Here is a 22,008-nt window from a genome sequence, read left to right on the forward strand (position 1 = left end):
GATAATGCTGAACTCCAGCCAGACTGTAAAGTGATTAAGAGCCTGTTGGGGGACGCCTGTGTGGCTCAGTGGTTGAGCTGTCTTTGGCTCAGGGTGTGGTGTGATCCTGGAGTCCCAGGATCGTGTCCCACATCAGGCTCCATGCACTAACCTGCTTCTCCCTCTGCCTATGTCTCTGTCCCTCTGTGTCTCTCATGAATTAAAAAAAAAAAAAAAAAAAGAGCCTGTTGGAACTAGGATTTGCCTGTAGCCTTCACAGGTTTTATGTTTTAATGAATAGAAGTCCAGGAAACTCTCATCTTCACCCCATTTCTTCATGCCAGGCCAGAAATCCACTGTCTGAGGCATATATCCTGCTGCCAGCTGGATTCCTCTGGAAGGAAGGAAAGATAATGGAGGAGGGTGGGGGTGGGGTCAGATCTGCAATCCTAAGAAAATCAAGGGAACAGAGGTGATCTGTCTTGCTCCAGGGTTGGCCTTACATTCATGGGGTCTCTGAAAATTTTCATTAAAAAAAAAAAAAAAAAAAAAATCCTACTTTCTTTTTTTTTTTTTTTTTTTTAAAGATTTTATTTATTTATTCATGATAGTCACAGAGAGAGAGAGAGACAGAGAGGCAGAGACACAGGCAGAGGGAGAAGCAGGCTCCATGCAGGGAGCCCGACGTGGGATTCGATCCCGGGTCTCCAGGATCGTGCCCTGGGCCAAAGGCAGGCGCCAAACCGCTGCGCCACCCAGGGATCCCAAAATCCTACTTTCTTACCAAGAAATAGCTCAATATATTTTGTAGAAAAACTAACCCCCACACACTTTTTCCATGGCATTTTGTTAAAGGGAACAGAAGTGCTAAAACAAAGAAAACCCCAAACCCAACAAAACCCCACAAACTAATATGCAGAAACTGGCAAGTAAAACATAGACAATAGGGATTTGAAAGTTGGGAAGCCTGGATGGCTCAGTGGTTGAGTGTCTGCCTTTGGCCCAGGACATGATCCTGCAGTCCCAGGATCAAGTCCCGCATCGGGCTCCCTGCATGGAGCCTGCTTCTCTCCTTGCCTGTGTCTCTGCCTCTGTATGTGTCTCTCATGAATAAATAAAATAAAAAAAAAAAAAAAAAAGGAATTTGAAAGTCAAACCAGAATGAATTTTTGAAAAGTTCAGGAAAGGAGACATGGAAGCTATGTGGTAAGTTACACAGTATCCTCTTCATGTTTATTGGGTAATTCCCATAGGCCAAACTTCATAGTTCACTGTTCTGTAAGTCACACGAGAGCCTTAAACCAGAACGTTGCTTGAAAATGATATCTTTGGTGATATTTCACTGAGGCTGGATTTTTAAACCTCCTAACCTTAAACACATGATTTATGTAGAGATGATATTTAGTCAGAAGGCTTCATACTTCCTACTTAAGCTATTTCATAGCTTACAGGAATTATAATAGATCATAGTTGGAATTGAATTATAACCAAGAAATATTTTACTAATATATTAAATAAAACTGAAAATTTGACATAAATAACAGTTTGTAATGCTGTTACCCCAACTTAGAATTCATTTTAGCATCTGACATGGACCAAAAAAAAAATAAAAAATCACACATTTTAGATAGATCTAGCTAAGTAAATAATATGTAACACCTATCTAGTATAACTTATCTAAAACTAGATTCCATTACTATTTTCAAAAATAGATGTATCTCTCCCTGGGTGACTCGAAAACTTTAAAGAACATATTTTAAAAGCCCTTGGGACACCTGGGTGGCTCGATGGTTGAGCATCTGCCTTTGGCTCAGGGTGTGATCCCAGAGTCCTGGGTTAGAGTCCCACATCAGGCTCCTTGCATGGAGCTTGCTTCTTCTCCCTCTGCCTCTCATGAATAAATAAATCTTTCAAATAAATAAACAAACAAGCCAGCCTGCCAGCCAGCCCAATAACCGATTTTCATCTTATTTAGCAGATAAAATGTTATTTTTCACTTGTGAGCTACCAGGTGGCACAAACTACACAAAGTACTTGATATATACATACATTTTAATTTCCCTTTTTTGTCATAACAAGTGAAAATTTAAAAATCAAGTAAATAAGCCTTTATATTGAAAAGTATTTTTTTAGGATCGAATTATTTTTTACAGAGCACTCACACATGCAGGGTGGGGACAGAAGGAAAGGGAGAGAATCTCAAGCAAACTCCCTGCTGAGCATGAAGCCCAATGCGGGGGCTCGATTTCACAACCCTGAAATCACAACCTGAAATCAAGAGTTGGACACTTAACTGAGCCACCCAGGCACCCCTTTTGAAAGTATTCTTAAATGATCCTGGAGTAGAAAACTGCTTTGCTAGTAAACATTAGGACATATGGCACATAATGTTTGAAATCTTGCTATTCTTTTCCTCTTTCTGCCCCAAACTCCAAGGAGGATATAGAAAAGAAAAAAGATAAGGAGAGGTAAAGAACCTTTGATGGCTCAGATGGCCTTCAGATTGGACAGTCTCAGAAGCTTCCAAGCAGGATCTAGAAGTCTGCTGCACTCATAATATGCTATTATAGCCTTAAAATACAACAGTGTATGCCAGGGGTGGGCAAACTTTTCTTATAAATGGTCAGACAGTAAATATTTCATATTCGTCCCAAGTACTCAACTCTTCCACTGCAGCATTGGAGCAGTCACAGACAATATATGATCACGTGAGAATGGCTGTGTGGGAGGAACAGTTTTACTCTGAAATATAAAGTTCAACATAATTTTCACATCATTTTCTTCTGATTTTTTTTTTTTATCCATAAGAAATATAAAAATCATTTTCAGCTCCTTGGACCATATAAAACAGGCTGCAGGACAGAACTGGCTCGTGAGGCACAGTGTGAGACCCCTTGTCTACACTACTGGAGGGTCACCCTGTCATGACACTCAGACCTCACGAAGGCCCTCACCAATCTTTTTTTTTTTTTAAAGATTTATTTATTTATTTATTTATTTATTAATTATGATAGATACACAGAGAGAGAGAGAGAGAGAGAGAGAGAGAGGCAGAGACACAGGAGAAGGGAGAAACAGGCTCCATGCCAGGAGCCCGACGTGGGACTTGATCCTGGGACTCTAGGATCGCGCCCTGGGCCAAAGGCAGGCGCCAAACCGCTGAGCCACCCAGGGATCCCCGGCCCTCACCAATCTTTAGCAGAAGCCTTGCTCTTGCCTTTCTGCCACTGTTCCTGGCCTGGGGCTGCAAGGATATTGAAAGTGACAGAGAAAGTTAGATTCTTTTAATATTTTTTTTTCCTTATCTGGATGTTTTTTTTTCACGTTTATTTCTTAAACATCTCAGAGGGTGTTACCATCTGAGTTGATATAACTAGTTAGGTTACAATCTACTTTGAATGCTTTTTGAGATTATTATGATGTTGTAAGGCCTACTGCTATTATTTAAATAAAAAAAAAGTCAGAGATTTAAGGGGGATTGTAGATTTTCATTTTTTAATAAACCACACAGCAAAACAATACTTTATTTAATAAATGTATAGGAAATTACAATTTGAAAATTGCAAATACAGTACATATACATATGCTATACTTTGATCTTAAATTACAAGGGCAAACCCCAGCTTCAAAATCTTCCTAAAATCAATCATATGCAAAATACCTGGTTTCTGAAAGGGCAAATGGAAAATTATATACAATTTCTTAAACTGTGTTATGGCTTACTTAATAACATTATTTTTTTTAGAGAAGCAAAAGCTTTCAAATATACAGTATCTTCCAGGTGCAAAGCTGACATACTACTACTGGCCATTTCTATTTTGTGTTGCAATTACTTCAGAATATACTTAATTACATTATTATAAATTGATACTGGCACAGATTTAATTGGGGAAGTCTCTGTAAATGTTTTCCAGTCTTACCAAAAATCAGAAAATGTTCATTGGTCCTCACAATATGATAAGAACAGTGTAAACCCTTTGTAAGCGAGAAATCAGTGACAGGATGGCTGAATGCACATACACAATTCAATACTGACAAACTCCCATGACAATTTCTTCTAATTTGCAGGTACCTACCAATATCACAAAAAATATCCCTGATTGGTGAGCTGTAAAATAAATTGGATACCCTGTCTGGCAAGACTCACATGACATATCTATAGTTAGAAATAAAACTTAATCATTTGGAAATCAGACTCACCTCCCCTCAACACAGCATAGCAAGGAGTCATTATTCATTTGTGACTAATACCCAACTGGCTCATAAGCTAAGTGTGGTTTAAAGACAAACTGAGCCAAATGAACTAATTTTATATCTATTAACACATACTGTAACTTTAAATTTACTAGATGTAAAGTGGAGTCAACAGCAAAATTACCTAAAACCTTATTCCAAAGGGGTTCAAATTCGGTAAGGGCACACTATTCATTATGGTGAACCAATTTATATAAATTCATAGAGAGAAAATAAATTTAGGGATGCCTGGGTGTCTCAGGTCTTGACCTCAGGGTCTTAAATTTAAGCCCCACACTTGAAAGAAGGAAAGAAAAATAAAGGAAGAAAGACAAATTTAGGTAATTGTGCTTATTTCAGAAGAGTGGTTGCTGGAGAAACACAACCCAGAGTCTTCTTAGAAATGATCTTCAGTCATGGTTGTATAGTGTGGGCCATTCCTATCACACTTACTCTGTAAAGCTCAATGTGCAAAGAAATTTGGATGAGAAACAAGCAGCTGTTAAAAAAACAACAAAACAAAACAAAACAAAACAAAACAAAAAGGTTTTGTTACCCCTAGAAATACATTACCTTACCCCTAGAAATACATTTTACAAGTGGTGCTTTGTTTTTCTGAAAGATCATTTTCCTCACATTAAAATGAAAGGGAAGCTCATGTATCTAATCTCGCCTGTGTCTATTCTGGGAAAGTTCTACTAAAGACAGTGTCAGTGAGGACACCTGGGTTCAAGAGACAGAACCAGAACACTGAGACATTTAAGAGCAGGATAGTTTTAGAAAATGGAAATAAAGTACCAAAATTTGAAAAGAGAAAGGTAAAATAAGAGATCCTGTGATTTGACAAACAATACTGATGAGAGCTGCAAGCTGCAAAAATCTGGGCTTGCATCACACAAGGCACAACTAATGGAAAGTGTGTGGGAATTCTGCTTGTTTGTGGTTTTGCATTTCATAGCCCTCTGATGCCATAAAGATGCCTTATTCCACTGTATTTCTCACATTAGATTTCTAAGGCAGCGTAGTTATTAATGAAAAATAGGGTTTTCCCTAAAATAAATCAAAATGCTGCCTCTAAGCCAGAGCTGTGAAACACATTTTATGTACATAAGTAACTCTGATTATTTGCAAATGTTAATTAAAATACACCACACTGAAGAACTGCCCAGTTTTTATGCTGTGATCTGTCCTCCCAGTGCAAAAGTAACCATGCTAGGTGTTCATCCATAGTTACCACCGCTTGTCGTAGGTCAACTACGACAACTCTCCCTTGTGAGGGCTGGCTGAGGGCTGTAACTCAGGGTTGCAGCTCAGCAGGTGAGGGACACACCCAAGGCTCCTTATCAGAGGCAGACCAGTCCCTGGTCTTATCTGCTAAATTCACATCCTTTTTCCTGGGTCTTGTCAAGTTACAAAAAGTGACATCTATCAATTCTGTCTCACAGACCCAGTAAGTACAAAATCTGTAATCCTTGCTACAAAAGACAAAGGCAGGAGACTTCATATGTACTTCACTTTAAATAGAACGTGGTCATTAGGATTTATAGAAGTTTTCAGTGATTCTGCATTTTACAAAAGGCTCCTTTTCTTTCCTCAAATGGATTTTAGACTGTTTTATCAAGTAACTTTTCAAGGAACAGGTCAATATGAAAATTAAGATATACCTAATCTAAGATATAGGAAAGTTTACAAGAAATAAGCTCAGGGGACATGGGAAACAGCTGCAAATATGGAAAACCATTCGCATATAATGCATACTCTCTTCCTTTTACTTGCTAGGTACCCAAAGTCCTTAAATGCCCAAATGTTCACTGAAATGCTTCTCATTTATTCCTATTTGCCTTTCATATAAATTCAGGTAAATTCAGGTTTTCTCTTCAGTTTACTTATAGTGAGGTACTTGGTAGAAAGAAAATCTGTTTTCCACCCTTTTTTGATATTATAAATCATCTGCATGTTTATGTAGGCTTTCAATTCACAACTTGTCTGTCTGGTACACTGTACTTTGCTGTGATTTTCTGAGGATCCCAAGAACCATATCCATTCTTGGTTAAGAAACTGTCCCTGTGAAAATGGACTCCTAAAGTGCATAAAGATAATCTCAAAACCAACAGTGGCAAAATGGAACATGAGTATTCACAGCTGCCTCTTTAACACAACTGTTACCAATTAGGTTACATTCAGTTTGGAAAGTTTCATGTTTAGCCTCCCTACACCACAGACTGAATGTCTATCCCTATTCCCCTGCTTTAAAAAACACAAACACTAGGTCAAAAACCCTTGACATTCCCCGCCCCCACCTCCACCCCGAGTAATGTCTTCTCCCCATCTCTTTGGGCATTTCTGCTATGGTATTATTGGAAAACCTCAAGATTGTATCTTAGGGTTTCTGAAGTCCATGGAGAATCCCTAACCCTTATCATCAAAGAGAAAATCTCTCTGGAGGAACGTGGTTAATCTACACGTGGAAAGACGGGCATTACAAACTGAACCTCAGTCCTCCAGAGTTTTACCCTGAAAGGGCACAAACAGACTAACTGGGCAGGAGGCCTGAAGCAAGGTACCAAGCAAACTTTTAGTTCTTAAAAGGGCAGAGGATCACTGTTTACATTTTGCAGTCTCCTCCTATTCTTAAGTAAAGATAATTCCATGAACAATAAAAGTGATTTCAGGAAGACTTAAAATCTGACATTCCACACTCCATCCTTACTCCTATATTTTGTTTTATATTATCATATCATAACGTGAGTTTAAGATGAACTTCTGCCTTTCAGGATAGTACTGAAAATATTTCCTAAGTATTCCTAATGACAGGGACCACAATACATAAAGATTTGGTTCTGATTAAGGTTACAAATAACCAAAAAATGTTAACTTTGAGATGCAAAACCCTGTAACATCTGAAAAAAACTGTTTATAAAGTATAACTATAACAAAAACATTATTTGTGAAATAAGACATTTCTGAAACGGGGAATACATGCTTATTCCACTCTCTGGATAATTTCTAGTACTCTCTGAAATCTGTTGAGAAATAATTTCTGTAAAAAGAGAGCTGGGTGTCAAATTCCAGAAGCTGGATGTCAAGATTACATAATAAAAAAATTCAGTTTTCCAGCACTGGCTTGATAAAAAATGGTCTTTAAAAAGAATTTTTAAATGCAAATACTGAATTCTTGATGCTTCCTTTAAGACACGTACTCTGTCATAATGAATGATGTATGGTCTCGGATTGTCTTCTTTGAGGTATCTGTAGAGTCACATCTTATTCTGTAGTGTTTTGGAAACATCTTCATCTGAAAATCATGGTGAAGTCTCATTTTTACCATTAAGCAGAAACTAGTACTGTCAGGCTGAAGTGATTGTTTTGAAAGACTGGTGCTTGATATGGACACAGCTGTCAGGGATTCCATTTTCTCATTCAGGTGTGTGCGGTTATTGCTCTCAGGTCTGTGACTGCAGGATCAATAGGCAGTAGTCCCCAAGATGTATAAAATTAAGGACTGGAACTCTGACAATGTGCACAAGTTCTGTCCACTTCTTGCCTGTAACTTTGAAGCTGAATAGTACATTTATACATGCCAAATGTGTTCAATAATAAATGCTTTGCTTTGGACTGTACTTCCTCCCATTTAGATGAACTTCCAGGAACTGCAATGTCAAGAAAATATCATTACTATTCATTGTACATAGTTACAATGATACAGGGAAATAACAAACTTAGTATACAGTGAACCTATTAGTTTGATTTCTCCTGTCCTGAAGCCACTGTTAGAGAAGTATGCCAGTTTCCAAAGCCAGGATGGCTTTCTCATTATTCAAAATCCTCCAGTCCACTCTCGGGTAGAGAAAGAATACTAGACATCAATTACAAGTCTTTTGGCTTTTGTACTTTTTAATATTTTGATAAATAAGAAACATCAATCTGTGAAACGACTTTAGGAAGTAAAAACAGATCTAGCTTTTCTTATCTAGAAAAAGCACAGTAAATATACTTCATGCCTTAATCTGAAGGCAAAAATCAATTTGTAATGTCTCATCTCAGAGATCGAAAATTATTGCTCTGCTGTTATTATTGATCTGCAACTCTCCTTTTGAAAAGCCTGACCCCCTCCCTTAAGGTAAATCTTTCCAGCAGACAAGTCTTCCTACTTAATTATAAGCACATATGTTTAATTCCACAGATAAAGTCCACCAACCCCAGCATTTATTGTCAGCAACATACTTAGCTGTATGTGTACTATGGCAGTAGGCTTTCCTGAAGTGAGAGACCAGATATTTAAATCTTCCACGGAATATACATCTTCTATTTTCATCAAGGCTTCTTTGATATAGTCTACATTCAAATGGCTTGGTACACCTATTAGTTCAGAATATATATTTATGAGTAAAGTTTATTTTGGGGAAGAAAGTTATACATTTCTGATGGAACTTTTTTTCCCCAAAGAAACCAAATGGCTTTTACCAAATTCAGTTTAAATGGACACTCAAAAATATCTATAAGATAAACCATGCACACATAAAGATATGTATAAGAGGTTAATAACTAATTTTTAAAATGTTCGTTTTCGGGATCCCTGGGTGGCGCAGCGGTTTGGCGCCTGCCTTTGGCTCAGGGCACGATCCTGGAGACCCGGGATCGAATCCCACGTCAGGCTCCCGGTGCATGGAGCCTGCTTCTCTCTCTGCCTGTGTCTCTGCCTCTCTCTCTCTCTCTCTGAGTGTGACTATCGTAAATAAATAAATTTAAAAAAAAAAAATAAAAATAAAATGTTCGTTTTCGCTAAAAAGAAATATCAAACTTGAATACTTCACTTAATAAGCTACGACAGACATAACAGAAAGAAAGAAAAAGGAACATCCAATGATGATGAACGTATTGTTGACAACTTACATACTTATACATAATATCAGTAAGTAGGGATGTTGAAAATACAACAAAGTAGCAGGTTAAATGGGAATTAAGGAATTAATAAACCACTAAACATAAATGTATTAAAAATCAAAAGAGTTTTATTTTTGATCTAACACCACAGTTTATTAGCAGCATTACCTTGAGTAAGCAAGTTATGTTACCCCTCTGTAACTCAATTTCAATTTGTTGGTAAATGGGGATAATGTCCACCTTACCTACTTTTCTTGGCTATTATAAGGATCAAATGGGTAACAGAGGGGAGAGTACATCAATTCTTATATGTTATATACACATAAAGTAGTGTTACTATATAGCCTAATAAGCATCAGTAAAGAGAAAGGAAAAGACATGGACTCTTATCCTAGAGTGTCCCCCCACCCCCTATCTGATTTAGGAGGTAATAAACTCACAAAGGGGATATTAGTGAGATCTTACCTTCTAGTATTATAACTATTGTGTCCCATATGATGCGAAATGTTGTAAAAGCCACAAGTAATGAAAATACATATGTACAAATGGGATCAGCAATCTTATATTCTGGCTGAAAGACGAGAGGTCAAAATTGTGTGATTAAATACAGACCAACATAAAACACCATAAAGCAAAGCTAGCCATACTCTGTCTCCTGTTCCTTAGCCTTCTATAGTAGCACTGAAGAATACCTTTAATTTTAGATACTGTAATTGAGAAACATCTTCACTCTTTCCTAGAATTGTTTAAATGCCTTTCTTCCTAAGATCTGTTTCCAGAAGTTTAACCATTTATTCTGTTTTTCTTTGTCACTTCTCTAAATCTTCCACCCAGAACCATAAAATATGAGAGCTGGAAGGAGTTTTAGCAGCCACATATCTTGTCTAAGCCTCTCACATAAAAAAGGAGGGACTTGCTCAAAGTCAAAGCATTAATGGCAGAGCCAAAACTAGAACCCAAATCTCTGGATTTCTAGTCCAGCACACATTCCAGTACCTAGCAATTCAGTGATGTGGCTTAAAATTGAGTTCTCCAGTGAAGGCAGTATGGAAGCCAGCTACAGATAAGTTACTCTGTGAAATGATACTATTGTGTTTAGTGCTAGCAAAAGGGCTATACTGATGGCTCAATTAAGCCTACCTAAATGCAAAATGAGTAAGACTGGCTTTGGTGTCCAGTATACTGACAAAAGACAATTAATTACCTTTAGTTTTAATATTGAAATGAAATATATTTTAAGATAGAAAAATGAGCAATCTTGTTACCTTGAATCTTATGATGTATGCAGCTATTAGTACACCAACACTCTGTACCAAATCTCCCAAGGCATGTACAAATGCAGCTCTCACTGCCAGGCTGTCCTGCCCATGGTTGTGTCTACACCCAGAACCTATGGTAGGAGAATTTGAAGGCAGGGAGTGGGAATGGGCGTGGTGACCAGACTGGTTCAACAGAAACCCCATTCTGTCAAAAATAAAAAAACATTATTATTTTTCCTAGTATTATTGAATAAAAATATTTGTTACAAATCAGATAAATCAGATACTAATGAGGTATCATGGAACTCATTCATTTAATATATATATATATAGGCGCCTAGTATGTATCAGGTACTATCCTAGGTACTGGAGTCAAAACAGTGAATAAAACAGACATATCCCTATCCCCACAGAGCTTATGTTCTAGAAGAGAAGGCAGAGAAGTAAACAAATAAATACATAATATACTGCCAGACAATGCAAATGTTTTGAAGAAAAGTAAAGTATCGAGAGGGGATGGAGAGTGCTGGGGAGTGCGGTCAGTCAGAGAAAGCCTGAGATTCTATCTGAGCAGAGACTTGAATCAAATCAGGAAGCATGTGGTGGTGAAAGGGTGTTCTAGGCAGAAGGAATACCAGGGCAAAGGCCCTTAGATGAAAATGTGCTCTGTGTGTTTCAAAAAAGCAAGACAGCCATTGCGGCTAGACTAAAGTGAGCAAGAATGCTAGGGTGAGTTAGAGAGGTACACAGTATCTTATTAACAAATTAAGGACTTTGATTTTTATTTATTTTATTTTAAGTAGGAATGGAAGCCAATAGGAAAGGGATTGGCAAACAGGCCCAAGTTTTATTGGGACACAGATGTGCTCATTTATTTACATACTAAATGTGGCTGCTTTTGTTCTATAACAGCAGAACTGACTAGCTGGAAAAGAGACTGCATGAGTCTCAAAGTCTACAGTAGTTACTATCTGGCCCTTTACATGAAAAGTTTGCTGACTGCTGGTCCAAATAATCATATAACCTAAAAATTTCATAGCTTTTAGGGAAAAAGTTTATAGTTAAAAAAAATCTTATTTATATATAAGTAAAAGTTAAAAACTTTGTCCCACTTAAATTCCAAGTTGTTAGTCAAACTTCAGTATAACTGAGCAAACTAATGAGAAATTTATAATTCCATCAGTGTTTTATTAAGAAAAATTAATGTACTATATAATTTTAAAATACATAAAAATACCACTGAACGTTACCAAATGCATGTAAATAGTCTCTAAGTTCACAGTACTTAAAAATATTAATGTGAAAACAATATAGAGTATATGATACCATAATGGTATATACATATCATTACAAAATTGTCCAAACCCATAGACTATACAACAATAAGAGAATGAACCCGAATGTAAACTAAGGATGGTGTGTGGTAATGTGTTAATGCTGGTTTATCAACTGTAACAAAGGTATCACTGTGATGGAGGATGTTTATAATGGGGGAAGCTATCTATGCATGTGTGAAGGCAGGGGTGTACGGGAAATCTGCACTTTCTGCTCAATTTTGCTGTGAACCTAAACTGTTCTAAAAAATAAAGCTATTAATTTTTTTTTAAAAAATAGAGCTTACATTACATTAACAGCAACTCCAACTGCTGCAGTGATGAGCATTATATCTCCATTTATTTCATATTTCATATGGATAGTTCTTTGGACAGCTTCATATAGGAGGAATCCCATAAGTATATACACCAATAGCACACTAATCATAGCTGATAAAACCTCTGGAGGGAAAAATATAAAGAACATATACATCTGTAGTATGGTTATTACACTTCATACAAACTAAATATTGTACACTCTTTTATTTATATCTTTCCTCTAAAGAGATAAAAACCCTGTATCATTTGTCATGTTACTTTCCTTATGTAAAAAGTGTATGGTAGTTTGCTCTGGATTCTCCACTAATTCATTCTTACCAATCCCCACTTTTCCCTCATCTCCTTAGGGTCAAACCGTGTATATTTAACAGACCATACATATGATAAAAAATGAAAAACTGAAAAAATAATTATTTGTAACATACATGGCCACAGACTAATTTCCCAGTAGAAGAGTACACTTATAAATCAATAACAAAGTGAAGAACCGATACCAAAAATGGGTAAAGGACACAAATACTAATATACAGAAAATTAACAGAAATAACCAATTTATCAAAATCAATCCTAAATACAAGAAATTCAAAAAAGAATATGATTGGTTTTTGTCCCTTACTAAACTGGTAAATATTAAAAAGCTTGATGACAGCCAGAGTTAGCAAGGATATACTGGTGGAAGTATCAAGTGGAACTATCTTTTTGGACAGCAGTTAGTAAAACAAATCGAAATTTAAGATGCATGTATTCCTTGATTCTAGGAATCTATTCAATAAAACACGTGATATATATGTAAAGATATACCTACAAGGTTTTTCATTGTAACTTCACTAGTATCAAAAAATATCTGGAGATATCGTAAATGTTCACCAATAAGGAAATTAATGGATAAAGTGTGATTTATCCAGATAGTGGAGTATCATTAAGCCATTTATATTTTTTTTAAAAAAGGGAAAAGGAAAAACAAAAATCAGGCAAATTGATAATCACAAGGAAGTGGCGACTAGGAGCTTAGCAAACTTAGTTTTCATTTTATTCTTTTCTGTAATGTTTGAAATGTTTTAAGTTTTACCACAGACACATACTATCTTTAGACTAAAGACAAACAATAAGGCATGCAAATATTCATGAATGTACTTTGACACAGAAATTCTTCTTCTTAGAGTGATATACACATTCATCACATGTGCAAAATGAGGTATATTATGAAGCTATTCGTCAAGCACAGTATATAACAGCAAACAACTGAAAACAATAAAAGTGATTATAAGGCCCTATAACATGGAATACTATGCAGCTGTTAAAAAAGAATATAGCTTTTTATGTTCTAATAAGGAGTAATCTCCAAGATATAGTGTTACACGAAAAAAGCAAAGTGCGTATGGTATGTTACTACTTGTGAAAAAAGAGAATATATAAATAATATCTGTACATCCAATCTCTGAAAGGACATACAAAATACTGATGAAAAAAACTGGTTATGAGGAAAATAGGTAGCTAGGAGACAAGGACAACTGCACCATATATGCTTTTGTATCATATAAACTTCTACCATGTAAGTACACAGTAGAGATAATTTTTTACCTTTTCAAGATAACACAATAGGGCAATGGGAAGTACATTTTTAAATAATTAACTAGGATTATAATATAAAGCAATTGTTGACAGTCAAAACAATAAAAGCAAAAAAATACTTTTAAAGAAAATTTTTCCTTTAGACAAACCAGACATTAATCTTATTAAAGGTAAAACAACTTGGGAGACTGTTATCTGAATCAAGTCATTGCTCAAAGGTTCCAGGCAGCTCAAATATATTGAACTTTGATACAATTTTATTCTGATGCATAAATTACAACACAGAAAAGTTATCTAGCAGTTATAAGCTGTTTCCTGAACATATCTCATCAATGTTGCGAAAACGCTGCATTTAAGGATACCTGGGTGGCTCAGTGGTTGAGCATCTTCCTTTGGTTCAGGTTGTGATCCCAGGGTCCTGGGATCAAGTCCCAAATCAGGCTCCCTGCAGGGAGCCTGCTTGTCCCTCTGTCTGTGTCTCTGCCTCTCTCTCTCTCATTAATGAATAAACAAAAATCTTAAAAAAAAAAACATCCTGTGCATTAGCAGAACAAATGATGGAGTAAGACAACAAATAGTTCCTATTCAAAACCATGGTATGCCTATTTCTGACATACTCATAATCATACTTCAAAAAACACATGGGGCTGAAGAAGACTGAGAAAGACTCTGAAATATACAAAGCTGTGGAGACACTTCCACATTGAGGGCAGACTCTCAGCAGCCTGAGGATAGGACCAGTTCCATTCCATGTCACATTTACTATAGCACTCAACAGAGTGGTTGTCACATAGCAAATATTTATGGATGCATTTGCTGAATGAGGTTAGGCTGAGCAAGGGGAGATGATAAAAGGCTATACAATTAAGTAAGAAGGACAGGCTTTCCTAAATCCCCCAAAACAAGAAGTAAATTGGTTAGAAGAATTAAGTCAAATACCAGACAGAAGATGATGCACGGAATTTCTCATCTTAAGTTATACTTGCTAATGGTAAAGTACATACACATTAAAAAAAAAAAAAAAAAAAAAAGGAGCTAAAATATTTGTGCCTAGGTGGCTCAGTCAGTTAAGTGTCTGCCTTCAGTTCAGGTCATGATCCCAAGGTCCTAGGATCAAGCCCTAGGTCACTGGGCTCTCCACTCAACAGGGACTCTGCTTCCCCTGCTTGTGCTCTCTTTCTCTCTCTGTAAAATGAATGAATGAATGAATGAATAAATTTTAAAAGGAAGGGGAGGAGGGCGGGGGGGTGGGGGTGACTGAGTCGCGGGCACTTAGGGGGACACTTGACGGGATGAGCACTGGGTGTTATTTTGTATGTTGGCAAACTGAACACCAATAAAAAATAAATTTATTATTAAAAAAAGATTTTTTTAACTGTAAATTTAATATACTAGTGGTAGCTTCATTTTACTCACAAAATAAGAAAACTTTCTCTAAAGTTGGTATTTAATAAATACTGGGGGACCTGGCTGGCTCAGACAGTAGACAATGAGACTCTTGATCTTGGGGTTATGAGTTTGAGCCCTACACTGGGACTACTCCCAGTAAATTTTTTTAGGTAAAAAACAGAACAAAACAAAAACCAATTCTTCTTAAAACTCTTTCCCCACCCCAAAAAGAGAACTTTAATGTGTCAAGGTTGAAGCTATGAATTAGGCCACATAGTTTTTAAGATGACTTAATCAAATTGTTAATATAAAATTATAAGGCAATACGCTTTATTTACAAAAATTCATAGCTATTTAAGTTAATGACATACAGCTGTGATTACTTATGAAAATCTTAAACCAATAATTAAAAATTATCTCAAAATTCCCTATAATTAAGTTGACAATACTTTACAGTTTTCTGGGATAGCCCCAATTTATGTCTGTTGTCCTGGCATAATCATTAAAAGTGCGCCACTGCACTCTTCACTCTCAAAAGTCTCCTGGTTTGGATGGCAAATGATAAGTTACCTTAGTAGGTATGCCAGATTAAATGGATGTCTAGTTAAATTTGTATTTCAGATAAACAATAAATAATTTTTTAGGATAAATATGTCCCATGCAATATTTCACACATATTGAGCATCCTGCAAGTATGTACACATGGCCAAACCCTAAATCTGGCAACTCCATATCCCAGTGATAATTTTCCTAAACACTTAAAATCATCTTTTTTTGTGAACTTTCATATAAGGCAGAACCAATGAAATAAAAAAAAATTTTTTTTTTCAAAATAAAGTAAAATGAAAGTCAAACTAAAGCATGAACAGAGATCCTTGGCAGGGAGGATTTCCACACTTAGAAGGCCCATGAGGCTCCTGCAGCCTGCGCCTCAACTCTTGGTTTTCCATTCCAGTTTTCACCCATGTGAGCAGCATAAAAGGGATCCCAATGCCTGCCCACAGCTAAGAGTAATGGAATTCAGCTGATTCCTAGAAATTGCCAAAATGACATTTTAGGATGCTGGTATCAATGATATCTTTTTTCCAGCAATTAATAAGGAATTTGACTTGCATCTCATTCCCTTGGTGAAAAGCAAAGACATTCATCTGTTTTTTTTATTCTAATCACCTGTCAAAATGTCTTCTATTTTTTTTTTTAAGATTTTATTTATTCATTCATGAGAGACAGAGAGAGGCAGAGACATAGGCGGAGGGAGAAGCAGGCTCCATACAGGCAGCCTGATGCGGAACTCGATCCCGGGTCCCCCGGATCACACCCTGAGCTGAAGGCAGCGCTAAACCACTAAGCCACGCGGGCTGCTCCAAAATGTCTTCTAGACAGAATACTGATAAATGCAAAAGGAGAAAAAATTTTAAGTAGATTTTTAGGGCTGAGATTTATAACTGAGAAGTATAAGGCACAGATAATACTATATGGCTAAAAATCCTAATAGCAGTAATATAATCATTTATTTTGATGAAAGCTCTTTCACTATGAATAAATTAAACTGGTGAAATATCACAAAGAGGACAAATTAGCCTTTACAAATTCTTTTCATAGTTTTTGTTTTTGTTTTTTAGAGAGGGAGGAAGAGAGAATGGGGGAGTGGGGAGGGACAGAGCAAGAGACAGAATCTTAAGCAGGCTCCACACTCAGTGCAGAGCCCAATGTGGGACTTGATCTCACAACCCTGAGATCATGACCTGAGCCAAAAATCAAGAGTCGGATGCTTAATCGACTGAGGCACCCATGTGCCCCTTTTATAGTATTTTTTAACATGATGCAATAACAGATAAACACAGGCAAGTTTATTTCCTCCCAACATTTAAGAGAGAGGAAAGCTCTCTATCAACAACCAAATTATGACTTACTCTACTCTTCTCATTCTTGCTCTGGGTTAGTCTCCAGTCACAGAACATACAATAAAGTTTTTTTTTTTTTTTTAACACAAAAGAAGTAACATATAGAAAACATTTGGAAAACATTTTTATGGAAATTCTTTTTTTTTTTTTTTAAAGATTTATTTATGAGAGAGAGAGAGAGAGAGAGAGAGAGAGAGAGGCAGAGACACAGAGGAGGGAGAAGCAGGCTCCATGCCGGGAGCCCGATGTGGGACTCGATCCCAGGACTCCAGGATTGCGCCCTGGGCCAAAGGCAGGCGCTAAACCGCCGAGCCACCCAGGGATCCCCTTTTATGGAAATTCTAAAAACCTATTACGGTAGTTCTAACATATTTTGCTACTTTATATACAAACAATTAAATCACTCCATCTGACTCAACTGTAGCACTAGAGGAGGGAGTAAGATGAGTGAATATGTGTTTTTTATTATAATATCACTTAGGTCTTTTCATTCAGCTGAAATATAAACACATGGTCAATGATTTTTTTAAGACCAAAATATATCTGAATTTCACATACAGAGAACAAGCAGTTTTGGTTTGAATGGCTAATAAATGGTAAGAAAAAAAATCAAATGGGAGAAAACACAGATGATTATCAAGTTTTGACAGTACTATAAAATGTGAAAAACATTCTTGTGTATTTTAACACATTTTTATCTTTATTTTTTTTAAAGATTTTATTTATTCATGAGAGACACAGAGAGAGAGAGAGAGAGAGAGAGAGAGGCAGAGACACAGGCAGAGGGAGAAGCAGGCTCCATGCAGGGCGCCCAATGTGGGTCTCCAGGATCATGCCCTGGGCTGAAGGCAGCACTAAACCACTGAGCCACCTGGGCTGCCCTATTTTAACACATTTATAAACTTTCAAAACTAGAGGTTTTTAATGTTCATGTGAAAAACACGGAGTCCTTCTCCGTACTCCTGTTACTCTCCAATACAGACTTTATTCTTTTGCTTTATAGCATTTAATATAACTTATAATTATGTTGTTTTTGTGTACATATTTACTGTCCGACTCCCTAACCTATACTAACATTCATTCCGTCAACAGGTAACTTATTCAGTGAATGAGTACTTATTGAGCACTTATTCAGTGAATGAGTAACAATTTGCTTCAATTATGTAAACCACACTCAATCCAAGCATATTTTATTTTTCATAAGTGCTGCCTAAATGTACTGGCCTATCAAAACTGTTAACTTTGCTAACGCTATGATGGCAGTAATGAATATATTTCCTTAAAATTCTGTAACACTTGTCTTTCTATTGCTTCAAAAAACTATAGCTAACATCTAAAGACAGGTTTCAGAGGTTTAAAAAAAATGACCAGGGAAGGAGAGTGGAGACATATTCTCACTTGTACTTCCTTTTATGTTATTTCTCTTCTCTACCTTCTTCCAGTAAAAGATAGGAAGGAAACAGAAGGAAAATCAGATTTGCCTAGGATTTGTACTAGATTTGCCTAGGATTTCCAAACTCATATTTCAACTCAGCCACAGACAACCCTACTGCACTCAGGCTAAAGATATCACATAGAATTTTTCAGTGGCTTACTGCTGCCACCAGAATACCAAGCTAAACTATAAAGCTCATCTTTGGATCCTTTCAGTTTCCATTCTAAATAATCTTCGATTTTCTGCTTTTTCACCACTCCCTCTACCCTGTACCCAAGATGCCCAGCACTCTCAAATTGACTTTTGGCTCTCCAACATGGACTACCGCACTCATGTCTTCCTTCTGCCTCAGCAAAAACTATTTCTAGGAGGTACCTATGCTTTTCTAGATGTTGAGGTGATAGGAATTAATTCTCACTAAGATGTGAATAATTAACCGGCATAACCCTTGCCAGAGGTGGGAGGACGTTATTAAGATAAATCACTAACCAGGGAGAAGAAATTTTGTTTTTTTGGCTGCATGTATGGGGGAAGAGATTTTTTTAGCTGAACATTTTCTGCTCCTTTAGCATCAGGGAATGAAATAGCAAAACTACACAGAATTAGCATTATAACCACATATCTATCTACCTTAGTATAACCATAATCTAGCCAGATCTGCCAAGGTCTCTGCTGAGTGGAACTACATACATTGCTACAAAAGACTCCTGCACTGTCATTTTGCCATTAACCTAGGCTGATGATGTGCGTTACCAAAATGTAAATCCTGCTTTATTTCAAACAAAGGCAACTCTTATTACAGTACTTTTACATGATTTCTATCTTTATCTAATCCTTGCAGCTTCTTCAGCCCAAGAACTGGAAGAAAAGCCATATAAATAAGAGTCAATTATGCTCATAATCCACAGAGAAGGATAAAAGTAGACAGCAAGGGGATAGCATTGTTCTCTTTGGAACAGCAATTCCCCTTTGTCTAGGAGATAGTGTTGTTCCTCCTAAGGATTCGTGGGGTTTCTGCTACAGTGTGTTTCATTAAGTTCTAAGTTTTATTAACTTCTAGAATAAGGGTAAACCCACAGTCAAATAAATTCAGGCATTTAAAAATAGCTCATATATGGTTCCTAGCCTACTCTCCCTTTTCCCACGACAGAACTGCCACTGTAGTTCACTGTAAAGTAATAAATAAAGAAAAGAAAAAAAGAAAAACCTGAATGATTTTATACTGTCCATGAGTTCACATGAAGGAAAGGAACATACCACCAGAATGGAATGGATTCCTGGGACAGCCACTTAGTCCTACCCTCAAATCTAAAACCATTTTTCTCTCACCTTCACTAAATGATTTTTGCTACAATAAATTTGGTTATATTGCCAAAAATGTTACCAACGGGGCACCTGGATGGCTCAGTCACTTAAGCAACCCGCTCCGGATTTTGGCTTCTGTTGTGAGATCGAGTCCCATATGGGGCTGTGCACTCAATGGGGAGTCCGCTTGAGATTCTCTCTCCCTCTGCCCCTCCTCCCCCTCTTTCTCTCACTGGAATAAATAAATAAATCTTAAAAAAAAAATGTTACCAAAGACCTGAGCTAAAAAGTATAGTTCTAAAAACTGCTGCTTAATCATCAGGGTGGTGAATCACATTACTTTTCTCCTACTACTTAGCTGAGACAGTTATGCTCAGAGAAGAATTCCGATTAGCAGGGAGGGAAGACAGGTAATTTGGGGGTGTGGACCATTTTGACAGATATGAAAAGTGTGGGCAGGATGATATACTGGCAGGAAGAAGAGGGAAGGAAAAGAACATTGGAACTTTTTTTTTTTTTTAATTTTTGGAACTAACTTTTATTGGGAATTTACTCTGTGCCCCTGGCATGTACCAGGTTAGGTACTTGTACCTTACCATCTTATGTATTTTTTTACAATACTGCAGTGCAAGTACTATCATTCATATTTTACAAAAAAAAATACTTAGATTAAATCACTCTCAAAAAGGTCTCAGATCAAAACCAAAGACAGCTTATTCACAAAATTCTAAAAGTGGTAAGTACCAAAACAAAAAAGACTGCCCCTGACTGACATCAGGGAGAAACTCTCTTCAGACTAATTTCTTACTTAGTCAAAGGTACCTAGAAGTCAGGCTGTACCATCCAGTTATATTATGAATCAAATAACTTTTTATAGCGTAGTTTTTGAATATGATCGTAGTTCCAGAATTACAGATAAATGTTTTCAAGTCCCAAATATTTCAGTCCCCAAATTTCAAAAATATCCCTATTCTTAGTTTGGAAACTGGTTTAATTTACCCCAAACACAAGTGATTTGAGATTCATGAGCTATATTAAATGATCTGTTTCACAGTTTTCATGTTCTTATTTACTCGGCCTGAATACGCAATAATTCAGTCAATCTCTTATACTGCACTTCTTAGAGCCAGACACAGAATTTAATATTATGTTCCCATCCCTACTTCATTCATGCTCTAGGGAAAGATATAATTTCAGAAAAATAGCTATAAAATTTGATAAATGTTACTAGGCATGTATAAAGTGTTAGGAACAAACAAAAAAGGAAACCAATTTAAGGAATGGTACTACTAATCTCTGACTATCATCTGCAGACACATACTTCCAGGTCTAGAACTGGGTATACAGTATGCTGCCTTTTGCCTAAGACAGGGTGGCAGGGAACAGGATATGAACACGTATAGGAAACAGGTAAAGTAAGGTGGTAAGGTATATACTTGTATTCACTTATACTTTCTTCACCATCTTTACAATTTTAAAGTATACCAGTTGGTGACTTTTAGTGTATGCATAAGGTGGTGCCACAATCACCTCTAATTCTAGAACATGCTCATTACCCCAAAAAGAAGCCCCATTCCCATTACGCAGTCACCCCTTTTTATTTTTTAACCTTTTTCTGAGGTTCTTAATAGCACAACTTTGGACCTCTGAAATTGTTTTTGTTTTGTTTTGAAGATTTTATTCATTAATTTGACACAGAGAGAGTGAGCATAAGCAGGGAGAACAGCAGAGGGAGAGGGAGAAGCAGGCTCCCCGCTGAACAGGGAGCCCAAAACAGGGTTCTATCACAGGATTCCCCGGATCATGACCTGAGCCAAAGGCAGATGCTTTATGGACTGAGCCACCCAGGCATCCCTGAAATTGTTCTTTTATGAAAGTTTTTAACTTTTTCCTCCTGTTTTTATCTTTTTATTCTATATCCTGAGACTTTGATTATATTTTCTAATCTGTGTATTGAAAATTTTAAAAATTTCACCAATAACATTACAAAGACCTTTTTCTTCTTTCTTTTTCAAAATATTTTTGTCTTTTTTTTTAAGATTTTATTTATTTATTCATGAGATACACACAGAAAGAGAGAGGCGGACATACAGGCAGAGGGAGAAGCAGGCTCCATGCAGGGAGCCCGATGTGGGACTCGATCCTGGATCCTGGGATCACGCCCTGGACCAAAGGCAGATGCTCAACCGCTGAGCCACCCAGGTGTCCCTATTTTTCTTATTAATCTGAGTACATTAATAAGATAATTAAAACATTTTCTTCTGCTTCCAAAGTCACCTCTTTTTCCTCTAGGGACTTTTTCTGTTTTTCTCATTTGCTGAAAGGTCATCGGTTGTCCATTCACATTTAGAGCAGAAGGACAGGGAAATGGTCCTTTGCAAAAAGGAAGTGCTGGA

At 36.7% G+C, this 22,008-nt stretch overlaps 1 protein-coding gene across 4 annotated transcripts in view; it reads right to left on the bottom strand.

Moving 5' to 3' along the window:
- Nucleotides 1–244: 244 nt before the first annotated feature.
- SLC30A4 (solute carrier family 30 member 4) overlaps nucleotides 245–22,008 on the bottom strand; it is a 32,073-nt gene continuing 10,309 nt past the window's right edge. The window contains exons 4-9 of one of the 4 annotated variants that reach the window (XR_004810928.2): nucleotides 11,977–12,130; nucleotides 10,362–10,560; nucleotides 9,562–9,667; nucleotides 8,437–8,571; nucleotides 7,413–7,862; nucleotides 245–373 (exon numbers count right to left, since the gene is read on the bottom strand). Coding sequence is in view for 2 of the 4 variants with exons in the window: in XM_025472902.3 (XP_025328687.1) it covers nucleotides 7,708–7,862; nucleotides 8,437–8,571; nucleotides 9,562–9,667; nucleotides 10,362–10,560; nucleotides 11,977–12,130 (749 nt within the window). In the remaining 2 variants the exon portion in view is untranslated. Of the gene's footprint in view, nucleotides 374–1,186; nucleotides 3,224–3,446; nucleotides 7,863–8,436; nucleotides 8,572–9,561; nucleotides 9,668–10,361; nucleotides 10,561–11,976; nucleotides 12,131–16,928; nucleotides 22,004–22,008 lie in introns of those variants that run through there. The other 3 variants (XR_003146239.3, XM_025472902.3, XM_025472903.3) reach the window with 3 other exon arrangements.

This window comes from Canis lupus, chromosome 30, assembly GCF_003254725.2.
Source record: "Canis lupus dingo isolate Sandy chromosome 30, ASM325472v2, whole genome shotgun sequence".
NCBI classification, from domain to species: domain Eukaryota; kingdom Metazoa; phylum Chordata; class Mammalia; order Carnivora; family Canidae; genus Canis; species Canis lupus.